Source organism: Rattus norvegicus, chromosome 5, assembly GCF_036323735.1.
Source record: "Rattus norvegicus strain BN/NHsdMcwi chromosome 5, GRCr8, whole genome shotgun sequence".
NCBI classification, from domain to species: domain Eukaryota; kingdom Metazoa; phylum Chordata; class Mammalia; order Rodentia; family Muridae; genus Rattus; species Rattus norvegicus.
The window spans coordinates 24,693,760-24,714,920 of NC_086023.1; the positions used below are offsets into that span (position 1 = coordinate 24,693,760).

Genomic DNA, 21,161 nt, shown 5'->3' on the forward strand with positions numbered 1-21,161 from the left:
TATTCTGAAGCACAAAATATTTTTCAGTATACTCATTTAAAAACACGATGAAGGGATTCTATATCCTGATGCCAGTATAATGAGACCACAACTTGAAGTGGGTAGCAACTCCTCAGGAAAGGCCCACGCAATGGAAGGAAGATAAGGGTCAGACTCGAGTCAGCTCCTGACTAAGAATGTGCTATGTTTGCAAGAACAACCCGCAGGTACACAGTGTTTTACGAAGGGCCACAAGATGCAACTCTCGTCTTCCAGTGATGAGCAAATATTTCCACAACACAAAGAAAATGATGTAGAAATGCTAACATGATCATTTATGCTTTTAAATGACTATCAAAGTCTGCACAAGATGGCCACAGTCTGTCGCAGTACTAAACAATTGCTTGTTACCTTGGATACAAGGCTGGCTCTGTATGCTGCTAGCTGCTTCAGGTATTCCTTTTTTGCAGCCTCAGTTTTCTTCTTGTAGACCTGTGACAGCAACAGAAAGTCTTAAATTAGACCGTGTTTCTGCTTTTGATCCAAGGGACGGACAAGACAGAATGGTAATCATGCACACGTATGGATAATTCTAGAATAATATATAGCTCTCAAACGTTTCCTTCCTAATGCAAGTTCGAGAATGGAAATAGACTGGTGGAAAAGAATATACACTGTAATGTTTTGCATCTTCAGAATGTGTACAAAAAAGGGTTTGAGTGTGGGAGTATTGGCGGATTTGATGAAGGCTTTCTGAAAAGCCTCACCCAGGAACAAGATGTTCCCATTTAGACAGAAGGAAGACATTCAGCAGTACAGTAATATTCTAATATCTGTGGTTCATACCAAACACAAAACCAAGATGAAATTCAAGAGTGATGCATCTTATTCAGTATAAAGACCAATGGACAGGTATCAGCATTTATGGGTTCATCACAATTTTAAGAGCTTCTAGGCTGTATTTCCAAGGATTTGGGAGTCAGCAGTGGCAGGCAAGGGTACCCTTGGGACTGGAATGGGGATGGCAAGTGGCTAGGGACACAACCTGCAATGTTCTATGGCCTGTGTGCCATGCCCATTCCAACAGGAACATGGAGTACAGTCATGGGGCTCTCATAAAAAGTTTTCTACAATGGACAATGACGGAGGCTTGAAAACAAAAGTAGAGGAAACTCATTGGAATCTGACAAATGATCAACTCTTGTGATCAGCTCCGCTGTGAGCTACTTAAAAAGGGGCAGGGCACGGAAGTTGGGGGTAAGCTAGGGCACAGATAGGTTTACCTTCTGCCCTGAGGCCGCGTTTTTCAAGGTTCCAAAGTTTTGCAATCTTTTAAAATCAGCCCAAATTAGCAAAATGCTCTTCAGCATTTACTGTGAAAATGAAAATGTATTTGCCCTGCTGTGACTATTAACCAGAGTCAGGTTAATATTGAGAAATGACGTAGAATCTGTTTGGGCATTCAAGTTAGACTGTGTCCGAGGCTAAGCACCTCGAAGCTGGCAGCAGAAAGCCATGTTTACTTTGTAGTGACAGTGGTTTGCTGAGCCCAAAGCACAATTCTAAAACTCGAGATGTGAAAAATATTATTTACTCATGAATATTTTAACTATAGCAGAGCTTCAGGTAAACAAACTACTGCTCTAGCAGCAGAATTATAACAGGACCCATGAAATGAATGTGAGTACTCCCTTTTAAGGAGGCATGCAGTGTTGACTTTCACAGTTAGCTAGAATTTTATATAGTAAAAATGAATTAAGGCTAAGGCTCGTTAATCAGTGCAATATTATCATTTGATCAGCCTACTACCTTTACTAACTGAGAAACCAAAGAAAATTAGAAATCAGTTTTGCTGTTGTTCTTAGTAAAAAAAAGAAAGTTGGTTGACATAGCTTTTCACTGAAGCACAAGAGTGTCATAGATTTACAGGACTAGCTATTCAAATCCAGAATCTTCTTTGGGAATTCTCATGTGAATACAAAACAAATGACAGTTCTGTCGAGCCTTTGCTGCTCTTATTTTAAACATTATGACCCATATTGGTTCAGCCGCATTTAGACAAAAGTGCTTCTGATCTTTATTGACTTATTCCTTGTTTTTTTTTTTCCTGTGAGAAAGATTACTCATTAGTTTTGCCTTAAGCCCATTTCTCCAGGACATAATTTGTAAATATTAGCTTTAAGCACACGCTTTCCTCTTACTACCTTAAAGTAGTTCCAAGGGGGAGCTGAAGGGATAGCTCAGTGTTAAAAGTGTTTGCATACAACTACGAGCTGGTTTTGTAATCCGGGACCCATGTAAATCACTTAGCATGAGACCCTGCACATCACAGGGTAGAGACAGGAGATCCAGAGAGCTGAGCTTGCTGGCCAGACAGCCTGGCAGAAAGGGCAAACTTAGGGCAAACTTCCTATTCAGAAAGACTTTGTCAAGGCAATAACGCAGAACAATAGAGGAAGAGACCTAAAGTTCCCCCCTGCTGTCTGCATGCACACCTAGGGACATGTATGCCTACACAGTCATGTGCATGCATGCATCACACACACACACACACACACACACACACACACAGACACACACACACACACACACACACACACACACACGAACACACCTACATAAATGGTTTTGAGATGTGTTTTCTCCTACACATACTGACACCTTAGAAAATTTTGAAAAAATATTAGTGAATATTTTTAGTTTGGTAAATAAAATCTTTGATACTTCTAACTGCCCTAAATAATTATATCATGACTTTAATTAACATGCTATGCTGTGCCTTCCATTAGGTAGGGTTCATTTAGCTTTTAAAGGAACCTGTAATACATACTGGTCTCTAGACTTACCCAAAGTATTGTTTCCTAAGCAGCAAAGGTGAGATGGCCTGATTCTAGCATTTCCTGTCTTTCTTTTATTTGCTTTCTATTGAAACAGCAACATGTAAGTATGTTGTTACCCTTTGTTGGGCTGCTGGCAGTAAACATCACACAAAGTGTTAACATTCCTGCAATGTGTTGATTAATGACTAGGAGGGCGAGGCGGTAACTCCCACCCTTCATGCTGAACACAAGGCCTGGTTCCATCCCGGGATCGATGCTGTTACAGGATACCTGACTAGAATTCAGACATTCGTGTTTCACAAATGACTCCCCATTGGCTATTGATGATCGGCAATGTTGGGATCATTGTGTAAGTGCCTAAACGCCACTTTAGGGAAGAGTGAACTCATCACTTCACATTATGTGGATTGATGGGTCCACACGTTCCCAAATAGCTGCAGATGTGCAGAGGGAGGATTCTAGGGGGGGTCATTTCAGGAGGTATCTTTCTGTAATTGTGTTTAAAGGGTGGTAGCCCAGATCGGAATGAGGTTGTCTGCCCAGTAATAATTAGACCCTCCACCTTTGAGAACTACCTGATGGTTCCAGCTCTACACACTGGGTATGTCTCTATGATGCTGCTCTCTAAAATTGGGCTAGGATGCTGTGTGAAATGGAAATGTCCAAAGAGAATGATATTCATATACAAGAATTCCACGTGTAAAAGAAGTAGGGCAAATTCTTACTTTAGAAGATATATTTCAAGATAACTGGTAAAAAGTCCCTGAGAGATGTTTCAAAACTTGAAGTTATAGATGGAGAAAGTCCTTTAAGCCCTTTATTTGCAGAAACCAAAGGGGTTGTGGGATTGCATTCGGCAGTGAATGATCACTTCAGCGATCAAACGCATGAACCTGGCCTGTGAGGATGGGTCTGATTTATGTCAAAGTTAAGTTTGGGAAAGGCATAGTTTCTCTCAGGAAAGACAAATATTTTAAAGATATGTGATTCATACAGTAAATATTAGTGTTCTGCTGAGCTACAAAATGGCTTCCAAATGGGCCACAGCTGTTTGAAATAAAGTACAAAGTTGGCCAGAAAAGGATTTAAAAATCATAATATACCATTTATCATTTCCCCAGCTCACCTAAACACGTTTGAATTCATCCTTCCTTAACATAGTTATATGCTGTGGTTTGTTATTCCAAGAAAGCCACCATTTCCTATCTAAGGACCACATCTCATTGGTTAAACTAAAACATATACAACTGCTAACCCGAAACACACATAGATAGACATCAGATAGCTGTTCTGGAGAACGCAATCCTGTTCATGTGATCCTGTGATTCACTGAATGCTCTAAATACCACTGAGTACATGTGTTTTTATAGTCTGATAATCCCTAATTAAAATCAGCACTTCAATGTCAGTGACTATGACACACTTAACCAGAAAAAGAATTCTAATGTAATCTGTCAGTTCATCCTTGCATTCTTCTTCCCCCCAAAAATCCACCCAGCTCATGGAGAAAAGCAACATCTTAAAAATACTTGATAATTTCTTCCTCCTTTCATCTGTCTGGCTCCAGGTTGTAATCTCTAGTCAGTTTACTTCAACAGTTGTTACAGTCATAAGAAGAAAAGGTGCAAAAATCCATCTTATTCTGAATTCTAATCAAACACCATTTAAACACTGACAAGGTGCTTTCCTTTTTGGTTAAGCACAAATGTATTTTTTTCCACTACCATTTCTTATTTATAGAAAATGCTTAGCAACAGAATTATGTATGAAGAAGAATAACTTCATCACAATCCCAGAGATACTTATTCAGAAACTTCAAGTCTATACTCGCTTTCAGGGATGACGTCCTTTAGGTCAGTCAGAGAAAACGTGTCAGTATTTTACATGCAACCTGGTCCTTAAATATGGCTACCTATTGACTTTGTGTACTTTGCTCAACATCTTTATAGGGACACCCTAACTGGGAAGATTTCACAAGGTTGTGTCTAAAGGACCAAAAGCATTACATGATATGACAGGAATCTTGCTATTGATTTCTTTTGAAGACTGTTTGATACAACTGAAGGGTTTCGGCCATGTTGATGCCATCTGTTACTGGCTACTAGGGACCACAAACAGGCAACTTGGCTCTAGATATGGCTACAAGACATATCTACTGATTTATTAAATTAAGACAACTCGCTAAGTACCATGTTGGTAATTAATTACTCTTAACTAACAGGCTGACCCCTGTGTGCCTAATGTAGCATGAAGCATGAAACATGAAGGGTACAGAAGCCAAGTAGCAGCAGAATCATGCTTGGGTTACATGCTTTCTGTCGCTGTCATCATCGAGCCCTTTCTTTGATAGTTCCTCCAAAAAGCAGGCTGCCTTGGTGTTAATCTTCTGCTTTCATAGCACAGGAAGCAGACACCCAACAAACTAGGAGGGAATCAAAGTAATCTGGTGTCAAAGATTCATATGCGTTTGCTCACTGGTTCCCCCTAGATATGAAAATGCTCTCAGATGTGCCTTGAAAATTCAAAGTTGCTAGGTCTGGTCTATTTCTCGTGATAGAAGCCCAGCATTCAGAGCAGTGTCTGATACATAGTAGGTGCTCAGGGAACACAGTCAGACATCAGCAGATGGTAGGACATTATTGTGAGAAATGTGTTGGCAGGTGGCACTGTTATGGTGTTGACATAATGGTGTGCTTACCCAACACAGTAGCTACCACGGCATCAGGCTATGTAATCACATGAAAGCACTGTTTGTCCATGTTGCCCATATCAGGAGAAGCAGTGCTGTGAACCCCATGACAGTACTTATTGAATAAAAACCCTTGGAATGGGGATTCAGACTTTGCCACTTAGCATTACATGGATTTTAAGGCTAAATCACTAAGTCGCATCTTCTAAATTAAAACACATATCAATGGACACAGAGAATTTGCTAGATATGCAACTTATCCCAAATACACACACACACACACACACTCACACACACACAAACACACACAAACATATACATGAAGAGTTGTAACAGACTGGAATGGAATGACTATCAGCTGGAGTTATTTCCTCCTCCACACTATGGGGACGTTTAAATGATTAACTCTTAGTGTGTATAGGATATAAACATTCACACACCTGAATTATACATGTTTATGTTCATGGCTTCATGAAACACTCTCCTTGATGTGTTAACATGTATATGTATATATAAATACCTGGCTTTAGAAGTAACATATGCTTAATATTTCAAGTTATACTCTTATTGCTCATTTGTAATTTTTATGAATATAAACCTTGTTTACATGTTATGATCTTATTTTTGCTAAATAAATTTTATATTATTTGAATGTTTTAATTTTTGAGAATAATTACTTTTTATCTTCTTATTGTTTGTTCCTGAGAGTATCATATATAAGTACAATGTATTTTCATCATACATAACCCCCATACTCCCTCTAACTCCTCTTGAGCCCTTCCTGACACCTCCTTATCAGATTCATGCCTTCTTCCTCTATCGGTGTGTGTGGATGTACGTGTGTGTGTGTGTGAGAGTGCATGCATGTGCACGCTCATGTATGTGTATGTGTGTATGTGTGTGTGTGTATGTGTGAGTGCATGCATGTGCATTCTCATGTGTGTGTGTGTGTGTGTGAGTGTGTGTGTGTGTGTGTGTGTGGTGTGTAAGTGCTGCCTTGTATACTTGGGTAAAGGGCTGAGGCTTCTGCATGAACAATTGCTTTACCTGTCCAATACGCTTCATCTTTTAGAAAGTAGAAAACACACCATGTTTATATGTAAATTGTTAACATAAACTTACACCTGTTCGAATGCTATAGTGTGGCAGGATTTTTGTTAACCTTAAGTATGGTTGATATAAAATCCAAATTGTGTCCTAAGATAAGGAGCAAAAATCTCCAGCAGCATTTATGTAGTGGGTGTCTGAGCCCCAATGAGGAGTAAATGATTGGATTCCATGGGCTCAGAGGATTTGTCAGCTGCTTCCTAAGTATAATTTCGGCTCTTCATATCCCTGCTGCTTCTAATTTAGCAGGACAGGCTCATAATTGAAGCAAATTAACTATTCACAGTCGCCCCTTCTACCAGGGAAGAAGCAACAGCAGCAGGAAGAAGGGAGGAAATGATACTCTTCCCACTTGTGTCAGATCTGCCCTTATATAAACACATTAACAGTAATTTCATGAGGCGTCAAACATAGGAATAAATACTGAGAGATAAAATAATGAGGTGCTGCTATTGAGCTGAACTGCTGGGGCTAATATCCTTGGATATGAATTATGCATCCTGAAAGGAGGCATATGCTACAGTATTCAAACATGTTCCCGGCAAGTGAAGGCTGCTCATTAGGCCGTGGATCTCCGGGTAAATCCACTCTTTTCTTCCACAACAGGACTAGCATTTACAAAAATACACTCTCCAGGCACCCGTGGGCTGCGGTTTCCCCCGAATACACCCAATCCGAATAGGCTTTCCACTCCATTTTTAGCCTAACAGCATGTTTATTTAGCTCTTGGCTGCAGCTTTAAAGCCATTTAATGTAATGTAAACAAGAACATTTTGTTTGTAATTTGCTAAATGTCTTACAGCCCGACTGTGTCTCCAATTAGGAACTTAAGGTTCATTTAGTAATTTACATCTGGTTCTGATTTAAGGTGACTTTCCATGACTAAAAGGAACTCAAGAACTCTACAGCTCTCTGGGTCAACCTGTTCTATGGGGAGCTGACCAGCTTTTTTATTTTATAGAGTTGGAATTGTCTTACATTGTCATCTTGCATTCAGGCTCTATACCACAGTGATCGGAATCCGAGCATTCCACAGTCATGGAGGTAGATGAGAAATTTAGATAGAACCTTGTAAAAGGATGCCAAGGGTTGCTGAAGCAAGGTGCCAGGATGCAAGAGGATAGTACTGTTAACTTATTATCCTTCCTCTGCAGGCTCCAGCCAGGGAAAGAAAAGGAGCAAAACCCAGCATCACAGCAATACTTGTGTTTTATCCCCTTTCTCCATCTGGTGCCTTTTAAACAACTTGGTATGCTTCTGAAATGGGTTCTTCATTGTCTTACGAGTCATTAGCATTTAAAACCCCCGGTTGGAATCCTAAGCACAGTTTTCTTTGCATTGCAGATTCAGCATTGTTTTCCCAAGTATTAAAATGGAACCTTCTCTGAGTTGTGGAGTGTGTTCATCATCTTTGGAGGGAAGGATTCATGGGGGACGGGGGTGTTTTCCTGGAGCACAGTATTACTCCTCTTGCCTTCCTTTCGAGTTCTCTTCCTTGACAGAGTACCTACTTGCGGAACTGGAGTCCATAGTTTCTCATTCACCACGGATTCTGAAAAATGAAGCTCTATCCTTTGTGCTGGCTTTCCATAGCCACCTCCACACTGAGCAGGCATGAGATGGAAACACAGCGTTCTATTAGGCGTGATTCTTCTGGTCAGCAGAAAGCTATTTATTTGTATTCTCGCTAATGACATTTTCCCTTAAATATTGTAATTTTCCAAGTCCCTAATAAAGCATTGATAACTCTGTCCACTTCCCTCTGTTTGTTTTTATATTTGTATCTGTTCACAGTATAAAATTGTGGACTAGTGTGACAACAGGGTTTTTAAAGCAACTACAGCTCATGAAATCTCTACCTCCTACCCTAATTGCCTTCACAACCTAAAACCATCCTGGGGGCTTGTCTAAACTAATTTAGAAATGTTCCTTTAAAAGTACAGAGCAGTAGGTAGGCTCCCCAAGTTTGAATATTAAATGAGGGGTAAGTACAATTACTTTAAGTTTGAAGCAGATATTATAGTGAGTTGGCACAATGAGTCAACATTAAAAGGGATGAACAGGTGGTCATGCAGCAGATATAATATTCTGGAATAATTTCATGATAATGTTTTGGAAGCTCCAGAGTGCCTTTTGGGCAGGCACATTTGCCACACTGGCATCTTCTGCGCATATTCAATGAGAGGCTACCACAGAGCAGCTGAGCAGCAGCCAGACTATAGGATGCCATGCGCTCCTTCTCTGGTGCAGGGATGGGTCTAGGGCCTACGTGTGCTGTGCTGTAGTGTCATAATCCAATCACTGGAGAGCAATGTACAGTCTCTGTCTCTATTAAACAAGGGCATCTATAGAGGAGAGGAATCAGCTTTCCTGGTTGCTGCTATAACAAGAAACATCAGGCTCCAACACAAACTATCTCATGGTAACCTAAATTGCTCCTAGCACCTTTGTTAGGTAACTCTCAAAAAAGTACTCAACTTTTAAAATACTTACTTCCTCCAAGAAATATAATATGGTAATGTTTTCTTAGACAATCTCTAAATCTTTTTATTCTGTAGATTTTGATTCTTGGATATGAATCATATTGTCCAACTATTGTATAATTGTATCTTTATTTATCAAATGAATTTCTTCTCAATACCTCAACTGCTTCCATAAGTGAGAAATGAGGGGTAGACACATCTAGAGTTCTTGTTTTTCTTCTCTTCTCTTCTCTTCTCTTCTCTTCTCTTCTCTTCTCTTCTCTTCTCTTCTCTTCTCTTCTCTCTTCTCTTCTCTTCTCCTCTCTTCTCCTCTCTTCTCTTATCTCTTCTCCTCTCTTCTCCTCTCTTCTCCTCTCTTCTCCTCTCTTCTCCTCTCCTCTCCTCTCCTCTCCTCTCCTCTCCTCTCCTCTCCTCTCCTCTCCTCTCCCCTCCCCTCCCCTCCCCTCCCCTCCTCTCCTCTCCTCTCCTCTCCTCTCCTCTCCTCCCCTCCCCTCCCCTCCCTTCCCCTCCCCTCCCCTCCCCTTCCCTTCCCTTTTCTTTTCCTAAAACTCTCTCTGAAGATCAGGGTGGTCTCAAACTCCTAGAGATCCTCCTGCCTCTCCTGACTGAGTTCTGGGATAAAAGGGATTAAAGGTGTCTGTCACCACTGCCTGGCTTTGAGTTACTGAATGAGAAAAAAATGCAAAAGAGAAAAGGGAAATTGTCCTGAAATTAAAAAAATCTTGAATATTACATTGTAAGCTCTGAAACCTAACTTATCTCTCTCTCTCTCTCTCTCTCTCTCTCTCTCTCTCTCTCTCTCTCTCATAGACATATAATCACACACATAGTTTCCTTATACAGGCAAAAAGAATGTTGGAAGTTATTTTAATAGTCCCCTATTGTTAAATTAAAAATATAAATCATCATTGTCATAGAATTAATAGACAAAACTTGGCTCTTTACACTTGAAATTATCTGGTTTTGGTTGTATGAGCATTATTTTTTTACACCAGAAATAAGAGTACAGATAGCAATTTTTACATTGGTAATGCAAAGGACAGATTCTGGGCTGTGAAAAGTCTCTATGGACTTCTCTTTTAAAACCCTGGTTTTGAATATGGGAGAGTCTCAGGACAACTGGGACCACAGAGAGACGTAAAAAAAGGTGACTAAGTGTTAGAGAAAGTGAAAAAGCAGAAGGCAAGGCGGAACCAAGAGCAACCATGTGTGACTTCTGATGAGCACGGGTTGTTGTGCACAGTCCCTAAGGAGAAGACACTTTCTAGAACTTCCTCTGGGAAATTTCATCTCACAGTAGAAGACAGGGCTTGATGCTCAGAACATTCCCAAGAGTACATGGAAGATTAGCAGAGAAGCAGAATAGCTAGGCATGGACATGACATTGTTCAGAGAATTGGGTCAAGGGCTGGGCCTTCTCATCCATGTGTACATTGGCCATCACTCAGCAACTGGATGGGGGAGGGGAGGATAACTGGAGGGGAAGATATTATACAGTTCCACCTTCAATTGATCTGAGTTAGGGACCAGCTAGAAATTGGATCATATTGGGTTTCATTTAGAATTATACAGTACAGCCTTACCAACTCTATTAACAATTACAATTCTGTGTTAACAGGTACACAGAGAGTTCACACAGCATCTTTATCACTGATAAAGGTGACTCTTGGCACCCAGTCCTCTGCAGGGCAGGTCTTATTGACATGCCTTCTGCCTGTCAATCTTGAAGGCATAAGAAAATGTGTATCACGCTAGACATGTCTCAGAGGTTGAGAGTACTGAGTGTTCTTCCAGAGTACTGGGGTTCAATTTCCACCACCTACATGGCAGCTCACAACTATCTGTAACACCAGTTCTGGGGGATCCGACACCCTTGCATACACATACATGCAGACAAAAGTGCCAATGCACATGAAATAAAAATAAGTTAAAAATGTATATTAATTTCAGGTCCTAAAGGATAACTGACTTAAAGAGCTGGAGGTGCTGGGGAGAGAGAGGAAGTAGCAAGTTTTGTTTCTTGGTATCTGGCTTTTATCATTGTAACCATTGCCATTTCTAGGGGTTTTGAGGAAGAGAACTGTAAGTTAATTGTGGCAAGGTCTCCTCATAGAAACTCTACGTGCCAACAAAGTAAGTATGACCTGCTTATTCAGCACAACGGAGACCTGGCTGCCAGATCTAGTGTGTCTGGACGTTGCTAAGCCAATGTATGCTCAAAAGTATTTGTCAAATAAATGAGTGAACTTAATTTTCCTGACGCTTTCCTAGATTTTGGACAATTCATTGTAGACCTATGAGTACTGAGTAGATAAAAGGAGGGAAGTCAGATGTCTTTCAACAGTATAAAACCCTACTTAAGAGTATAGATATTGACATTAAACTAAGATGCCTCCAGAACCTAGACATTTTTCTTTTTCCTAAAGTTCTAACCTCTTCCCTGCATCCGTGCCCTGTATGTGTGAGCACTCGTGTTTGTGCATGTGTGTGTGTGTGTGTCTTGTGTGTGCCAAGGTGCATGTGTAGAGGTCAGAGGACAATCTCCGGTGTTGGCCAGGCCTTCTTTGTTGTTTCTAGCAAAGACTCTTTGTTGTTCTCTGCTGTGCCTGCCAGGTTGGCTGGCCCATGTGCCTCCAGGACTTCTGCTGTCTGTGCCTCCCATCTCAGCGTAGAAGAGCTACGATTACGAATGTGAGACGACACATCTGGCTTTACAGTCGTTCTCTTCCTTACGTGTTTTGAACTCGGGTCTTCACCCTTGCACAGCAAGTGCTTTACCTTTGTTTTTAAATACACTTCCCTGGACACGGTGAAGAGTCAAATGCTATCTTAATATTTAATTAGTGCAACCATATTTGCTTATGCTGTTATATTGTCAATTTATTTTAGTTATCATGATTGTTTAATGTATGTGGCAATGATTCTACCTCATGACAGTGACTATCTAGCCTCTAGTTTAGACACAGAATTAGAATTCCTTCTTCATGTTGCTGAGCTGTCAGTGTGACTCCTCACCCTCTTTAAGATTTCCTAGATGACTCGTGGTACTGCTGGCATGTCTCACATACCACTCCCTCCATCACACCCTGGTCATCCATCAGAAAAGGAAGCAAAAGCAGCCGTCTGGTCCCACTTAACAGAGCCTAGAAACATGAGCTAAATATATATGAGGGGTTAAATAACAGACCTTGGTGGTCTTTAGGGAAGGAACAAGGATAGAAACAAACTGGAGGTTCATTTGCAAAGAGCAAACAGAGTTTGATGATAGGAGAATAAATAGCAAATGCTGAAGAGAGGTGTGGATAGTTTACAAAGGGGAAACTTTTAGTGTCTATGTTCATGTGGGCACCATTAAGACATGATGTAATCCTGGCTGGGGTCTGTGGAAGTCCGTCCAAAAGTCACTACGCTGTGTAAAGTTTGAAACAAGGGAGCCAACATGCTATTTAGGGAAGAGTATAAAAGGAGTACAAGATTAAGTGGTACTCTTTTGAAGTATGGTTCAGACAGGGGTTCCTTTCGAAGTCATAGTTACAGTGTCCAATCTATTTCCCTGAGGTTCATAGAAGCTGGATCTGAAGCCCACACACACTGTCTGCTATCGAGCGGATTCCAGTGATTTTCAAACCATTCTTACCTGTTTCTGCTCTTCTCCTAGGCCATCCCACATGGATGCCACAATCTTAGAGACTTCACCAAAAGTAGCATTTGGATTTTGGCCCTTGATGGCAGCCTGGGTATCACGAAAGAACAAAGCATAGGCAGACACAGGCTTCTGGGGCTCATTAGGATCCTTCTTCTTCTTCTTTTTAGGAGTTTTTGGTTTTTTTCCCATATCAGAGGCAGGCCGCTTCTCTCCTCCATTGATCTGAAATAAAAATCAAGGTAGAGTTATGGAGTAACTGAGAAAACAAGGGGCTGAATCATATTGCTACTTTCCCTTGACATAGACTCAAAATGCCACCCAGACTACCCTCACTGAGAGATATTTCTAAGAGTGGTAGGTATTGGTGGTGTAGTTTTACACATAAACCTTCATATTCTCTTTGGGGTATAGCTCATTGGTAGAATGCTTATCCAGCATATTCAAGGTCTTGGAATTGATCCCTAGTATACAACAGAACAAAAATGTATAAACAGAAAGACAATGTATCCTCACATTTCATGTGACTTCTTTACTCATCCTTTTCCCAGTTCAATTTGTCTATGCCATGCCTACTGAAGCTTTCCCAACTCTGCTCTTCTTTCTGTAGATGTGCAGGGATGACAAACATGCCATAATCCATCCGGCTTTATATGAGTTCCAGGGATTTGAACTCAGACCCTAACAATTATCAGCAGGCGCTACACAGTTAAATGCTATTCCTTACCTCCCTTTACCTTTCTCTGCCACTGTAACTCCTGTAGTGACTTTACTGAGCTTGTTCTCTTTTGGAGAGGTCTAACTTAGCTTCCTAATTATGACTTTAAACATGGGGTCAACATGCTTAAGAAATAGAATCCAATGGTTTTTGATTTTACACTTAGCTCTGTAGATGTGGTTGGTGGGTGCAGGTGGGTGGGAGGGTAAGGTGGAGGTGGGAATCCAGCAATGCTTATGATTTTGACAGGCTTAGAATCTGAGTTACTGTTATCAAAGTGAACTTTCTGTAATGAGGACAAAATTCTGTAATCTGCACTGTGCTGCTTGGGTTCCATGAGCCATATGATGGTGATGAATGCTTAAATGAATAAGATGAGTTATAGCCTTTTTAAAAGTCAACTCAATTCTATGAGTACCCAATGGCTACCATATTGAATACCCAAAATAGCTAGATTCTAGAGGTTTCTAGAACATTTAGAACATGTTTGTTGCTAAGTAAAGTTGATGTCATTTAGTCTATCTCTGCAAAATGAAGATTCTGGTGAGGATTTCTTTTCAGCTAAAAAGCCGTATGAATTGATAAAAATTATATATATGTATATGACGTATATGTGTATCTATCTATCTATCTATCTATCTATCTATCTATCTATCTATCTATCTATCTATCTATCTATCTATCTATCTATTCCAGTGCTAACTGGAAGGTCCCTGTTCACAGGTGCCTATCATACTGACCTAAATCCTATTTACACTATCTCCCAACAGTGGCCACTCTCGCAGTTATTCTGACCTTTACCTTTTATAGCTGCTGTGTACTTTTCCTACCTGTGGATAATAGAACATGCTTGGTAAGATATCTGTGTAAAATAACCCCCCTTACCAGAGAAAGCATGTTCAATTAAGAGTTCTATGGCTGTGTCAGATTATCTAATTTCACAACCTCCCTTAATTACCCAATAGCTATGTTGCTTTTCTGAAATTAATTTTCCTGAGCCCCCTATTTTCTACCATGACTTAGTTTCAGATCAATTTTTATAATAAGCAAATGTATATACTTATTTAATTGAAAAGTTTAAAAGCCTATTCAAATACAAATTATGACACATTTAAAACTTTAAAAATTAAAGAAATGCAAAAACAGCCTCCTCAGATTTGCTATGTAAAGTCAGTTTCAAAGACTTGCTCAAGTGCCAGTAAGAAACAGGAAACAGGCTGAGTGAATTCTTTGGCTTTGCGTTCATTTGAGAAGTACAGAGAACTGAAAAGGCTGGTAGGATGACAACTGGCTACTGACAACTGATGGCTTCTAGGAGGGGCCAGCTGATTTTCTACAGGGATTTGGTTCCCAAGTGGCTATCCATTCTCTACTACACGCTCCCACACTCTTGAATATACAGGTAGCACTTAGTGGACTTGTACATTTTTAAAAGCATACATAAAGCTGGGGGTGTGGTGATTCTAGTAAGAATATCCCAGTTGGCTCATATATTTCAGTGCTTGGTCACCAGAGAGTATAACTACATGAAAGAAATAGAAAGGTAGGAGCAACACCCTTGACAAAGGAAGTGTGTCACTGCGGTGGACCTTGGGGTTGCAAAATCCTATTTCAAGACAAGAGTCTCTCTCTTCCTGTTGCCTGCAGATCTGGACGTAGAGCTCTCAGCTACTTCTCCAGCACCATGTCTGCCTGTGTGCTGCCATGCTCCCACCAGTATGACAATGGACAAACTTCAAGCAAGCCCCCAATTAAATCCTTTTATAATGAAGACATGGTGTGTGTTCACAGCAATAGAATAGTGACTAAAACAGGAAGGAAGGAGAGGAAGGAGGCAGGAAGGGATTAGATGGGAGAGAAGAGGGTGGACTTTATCAGTATACATTATATGCATGTATGAAATTGTTGAACAATAAAATAAACAATTAAAAAACAATAAAGATAGTAAAAACTGTTCTGCTAGAAGTCCGCTACTCTGAAGCTACTCTGAAAACATCTACTCCACAAGCTCAAAGAACCCCATGAGGACATGATGCTCTGAACCAAGGTGCAAAGCTAATGTAGATTAACACTACTCGATAACTTCTCCAGTCCAAATCTTAGAGGTGATCTGGGGACACTTCTGGATCCCATCAAATTCTGTTAGAGATAGTCATCAAATATGGCTTCCTATTGGGCTTGCCTGAAGAAGCTTTAACAAATGCCCTGATGTACCTAGGGATGGGAAGCTGATCTCAGCCAAACCATCTTGTTCCATTTGATCACCTAACACATAAAATATACTGAAAGAGAAATAAACTACCCCTTTCTCTCTTAAGACGACACATGCTTGCAGTCTTCTTTCTATAACCAACTCCTCCAAGCACGTTTTGTGCTGGCTATGCACTGTCTCTTGTCATGACTTCCTGTTGCTTTTTACATTTTTAGCTCTTCATAAAGTCACCAATGCTGTCATAGAACAATCCAGCTTCCCCAGGAAGGCTCTTCTCTTCTAGTTTTAGAACACACAGCCCCTGGATTCATCTCTTATTTTGCTGGGGCTGCTGGTTTTAGAGGAGTTTTCTTTGGCTCATCTTCCTCTACATGGTCATTTTATGGCAGCATGTTCTGCCGGGCTATGTGCTCTAACTCTCTTCTTTCATGAGCCTCATAAGCATATAGGGTTTCTGTTACCATTTGCGGCTGGATGCTTGTTAAGTCTGTGTGTTTCTCATTTGAGATGCATAGAAGCAACTGTTATTTGATGTTGTTATCCAAACGTCTAAGTCAGGCTCTTTTAATGCATTTGTTGAGCTATCTAGATTTCCACCCATAGCATACAATGAACTTCTAACTACACAACACTGTGCATATCATTGCTATGCTTCTGATCAGCCCAAGTGATAGTGCTACCAAGGTAGGGTCAGTTCTAGTTTTGCTTACTAGCACTTAAGTGGTTCCTGAAATACACAGGATGTACTTAACAGTTGCTATTGTACTAGCATAAAATAATATACTATATAATTATACTTTGACAGGAAAGATGAATGTCAGTAGAATTGGTTTCTGTTACAGGAAAATTCACAAAGATTTGCTTGAGCACTTTAGGATAATAAACAAATACGGAGCAAAAAGAAAAATATGGATAGTCTTTGTTTAACAAGCAGTTGAAATCTTACTAGCAATTTCTTTGCAATATAGGATGTATCTTTGCGGTTTTCTTCTTTATAGTTTTTTATAATATCTAATTTTATAAACATCCATTTGTAGTTATAACAATAAAGTCATTAAAAAACAATAAAAGGAACCAATGAGGTTGGCGATGAAGAAGGTTAAAGATGGTGTGTGAGCCACCTTTCCTGGATACGTAGTTACCACCACTCATCAAAAAGTCTTTCTTTACAGCAAGTGGAGACAGTAACAGAAAAGCGCAAATGCACCCAATGCAGAGATCAATAAATTGCAGGGAGCCCTACCCCAACAGAAGCATCTACCTCATAGAGCTACATCTACCTGTGTCTATGGATCAGGGAACATGGAGGAAGAGGGGGTCGAGAGCTTTTAGGAATCATAATACCAGGAAGTCTGCTGTGAAAGAGTTTCTCCTAGATATAGCTGCATAAACAAGACCAGAACAATGGCAGTTTCAATGGTCATATTAATGTGGAAGGAGAAATTTTTCTCAGAGTGCCCCCCTGTGCAAAGAGCTATAGGAAAGCAAGGACTGCTGGGAGAAGAAGGATTAGCCTCTTCAGGGATGAGCCCCTTTACTAGGTATACAACACAGAGCGGTCAGCCCCAACACTCAGTAGGCTATATATGTTTGTACACACACACATATGCACACACACATACACACATATGCACACACACACGTATATAATAGTAATCAAGGAAAAAGAATCTATAAGCTTAAGATTTGAGGGGACATAAGGAGACATAAGAGGGCTTTGAGGACAGGTGTCTGGGGGCGTGGAGGAGAAAGGAATGAGGTACAGTGCTGTAAGTCTACTCCAATTAAAACCATATCAACAAAAATAATATTCAGGATGGAGTAGTCAAAGGAGACAAGCATTCAGCTGTGGGTGACTTCTAATGCTACAACAGGAAGCATGGCCACTTCAGTAAGCAGTATTGAATTATCCACTTAGGGGAGGTTGGAGGCAGGAGGACTGGGAGGAGTGGGAGATAGGGGAAACTGTGGTTGGACTGCTATGTATGTAAGAAATAAAAAGTAAAAAGGTGTTGAGACAGAGTTTCTCTGTGTGACAGCCCTGGCTGTCCTGAACCTCATTGGTAGACCAGGCTGGCATGGGACTCACAGAGATCCATCTCCATCTGCCTCCTGAGTGCTGGGATTAAAGGCATTCACCATCACTCCTGGCCAAGCATAAAAATTCCCCCAAAAGAGAAAAAGTAAGGAAAAAGTGATGATGTTGTGAAAACTAATAAATGTTAAATGAGGAGTCTATCTGGGATTTATCTCTATGTGTTATTAATGATGGTGGTATATATTGGGATAAGCCTATGGTGATAAAAAAATGATATGGAGATGTTGACTTTAAATTCATTTTTTTTTAAAATGAAAGTATAAACAGTGACACGCTTACTTGAGGAATTGTGTAACAATAAATTAAGATTCTGCATTGTACTTTATGAACATTAGTAGTGCATATAGTTCTTTCAATAAGCAGAGGTCCATTATTAAAGTTGCAGTGTGTGATACTTAGAATAAGTGTCAAGGCAATGACTTAAAAATTGGTGGCCAGCTAAAATTAAGTGGTGCGTGTGTTAATTATCTTGGCTGTAGTAATAATTTCATAATGTACATATTACATCAAATCGCTATGTTGCACACCTCATATTTAGTTTTATTTGTCAATCACAGCTTAATAAAGCTGGAAATAAAAGAGGGTGATTGTGACATTTAGGAGCATATTTCATCAGTGAGGGCAAGACTTAGAAATGGAATAAAGCACAGGTAAGTAAATGTTTATACATAGAGAATATTAAATATATTAATTTTAAAAATTAATTAAAATAGTAATGATTGCATGAATTGAAATAACTATGACTGGCGGTTACGTCAATCTTTCCCAAAGATAATCAAATGTTGGGAGACAAATGTATCATGTAACACAAAAATTTTAATTAAAGGATTTCCCCAAAAATTATTTAAATAATTTCCTTCCTCTACTGTTCAATATTAAATGTGAACCACAAGGACTCAGGTTCATTTCATTTTTAAACTGGTTCTATAACAACTATTCTCTTTGTCTTGTAACAACACTCTCCTCTCTGGGATGACTGAATAAGGAGAAGAATGTGTAACACAAGAGGCCCAGTGATGCTGAGTGGAATACAGCTTTGCATTTGAAGCAATGCATGCTCCAGAAAATCACAAGCTGTCCGGACAACCAACCTTTTCAGTTAGCTATCTAGAGGTTTTCTAGACTTTCCTGGCTTGTTTTGTAGGATTGAGAAGGATGCGTTTTATCTTAATATTAGAGTTTTATTTAACTGGAGGAAGGGTTTCATGATCTCTGTCTCCATATGATGAAGGCATAGGAGACAGAATCTATGTGCAGTCACTCATTCCTCTGGGTCTTTGGGGATGCAGCTGATGTTCCTGAGAAATAGAAAGCTGCGAAACTGGATCTCACCCCTGTTCAGGGCAGATTGTTTAGAATAACATCTTTGCTTTTGCTCTGGCTGAACCAAGAGCATATCCGTTCACTTTCAGTCACCAGCATCCCAAACCTTCCATGGAGAGACATTCTCATGTCATATTGCCCAGAACTGTGTGCTAGGCATGGGGACAGATTGGCACCTGAGAGCACCAATAAGAGCTGTCCATTTACTACTCACTACTAAAGATTCACCGTCCTTATTTTAATAATTAATGGGCGTCATCAAAGCTCTCTTGGGTTGTCATCATCTGAAGACTCATAAAATTGCCTGCCTGCAACTCAACTGTGCTTTGAGATAATGTCCTACTTTTCACTAGAGATATACACAGAGATGAAAGACGTATGCGGGAATATCTTCACTTTTATGAAAATAAAATGCAATTTAGAGAGCATTGTTTATTATGTTGCTCAGTGCTTTTGTGTAAAAGATTCTTCCCTGGATGTGATGCAATTCACTCTTGTTGCTTGTGTCTTCTGTTTTCTAGTACTTGGATGGTGCTTCACAAAGATACTTGCCTCAGGATGGTTCTCTGATGTGTGGTTTGTATTTTTCACTGCTTTTCATACATGAGAAACAGGCAAAAAGGAGCTATCCTTTTAGAGTCTAGTTGACGAGCTGGGATTTCTAAGACCTACTTTCCAGTGGTAGCTTTGTTATTCCTGTGAGAAGCACGTGGTCGCTATCCATAAGCAAAGCCTCCTCTGAAAGGAGCCTTGTTTCAGTTTGGACCACTTACATGCCAGTAATGGATTGTATTTTGAGAAGTACCTGACTCTTCTGACCGCAAAGTATTTAGAATAAACGTAAGGATGATGAATATGGTTGAGGTGAAAAAAATTAGCTAAATGGACTTACAATATGTCCCTGGGTATTGCCTGGATTTTGGCTTCATACATTTATGTATGAAAGCTTGTGATTTCATACCTTAACTTTCTAAGAAAGTCTGGGTTCTATAATCCAGGTACCACTGTCTCGCAGAACCTTCTAGAATGATAAGTATATTCTGTAGCCTTTCCAAAATGGTGTCCACTAGCCACATATAGCTATAGATTGACTGTATAAAGCTGGTACAACTCAGAGTTGAAAGACTTTAAATTTAATATTAGTTGATTAAATATAAATCTAGGCAGCCATTGGTGACTGTTGCCTCTGTTTTATTGGATGGCAGAGAAGTGTTCAATGGACACTAGAGTATTTACAACTTACTAGGGTCTTGTAGTCAGACAGTAAAATTTAATTCCAATATGTTCCACTTAGAACACCTAATTATGTGTTCTGAAGAACTTTATTATATACAAAATACACTTCCAAAGAAGCCAGGTACATTGAAAATCAGGGTCTTGGTGCCCCCTTTCCCATTATGTGATGCCTTTCAGAGATTCGTCATATATTTCTGCTCTTCTATTCTGCAGCCGAGGGCAAAGGTTTATCAGGACAAAGCAACAATTCGAAATACATTTAGAAAGTTCACAAAGCGATAGCAGCTAACAACACAGATGAACTAAAACACTAAAGTAGCCTTGGTTAAAGTTATCTCAAACTTAAGGCACTGATGAATAAATACACTAAAATACATATATTTTACTCATAAATGAATGTTACACAAAAGCTTTCTCAGGCTGCACATACTTACTCGATGTATTTGTCATGATGCTACAATATTTTCAGGCTTCTGGTAATTCACCTTCTGCCCTGTATTATTTCTTAGTTATAATGGTGCACTTAGCATACTTACCACAAGAAAATAGTAATCTTTTAATTTAAAAGATGCATGTGCTCAGTATGGTGCTTGGAGAATACTCTCTAGAGTACAAAAATTTAGCATTATCAGGGAAAGAGAACCAGGGGTAGGGCTTAGTGTTAGAGGTCTTGCCTAGCATGCTAAAAGCTCAAGGTTTAATCTGTAGCGTCTCTCTCTCTCTCTCTCTCTCTCTCTCTCTCTCTCTCTCACACACACACACACACACACACACACACACACACACACATACACACACACACGATTATCAAGGAAAGAGAATATTGATATTGA

The 21,161-nt window shown here is 39.9% G+C and overlaps 1 protein-coding gene across 5 annotated transcripts in view; it reads right to left on the bottom strand.

Moving 5' to 3' along the window:
• The window catches only part of Tox (thymocyte selection-associated high mobility group box), a 296,268-nt gene that overhangs the window by 21,273 nt on the left and 253,834 nt on the right, over positions 1-21,161 (bottom strand). For all 5 annotated transcript variants that reach the window (NM_001108654.1, XM_006237844.5, XM_017593467.3 and 2 more), the window contains 2 exons: positions 12,736-12,966; positions 391-471 (listed from right to left, as the gene is read on the bottom strand). In NM_001108654.1, the coding sequence (NP_001102124.1) occupies positions 391-471; positions 12,736-12,966 (312 nt within the window). The remainder of the gene's footprint in view (positions 1-390; positions 472-12,735; positions 12,967-21,161) is intronic.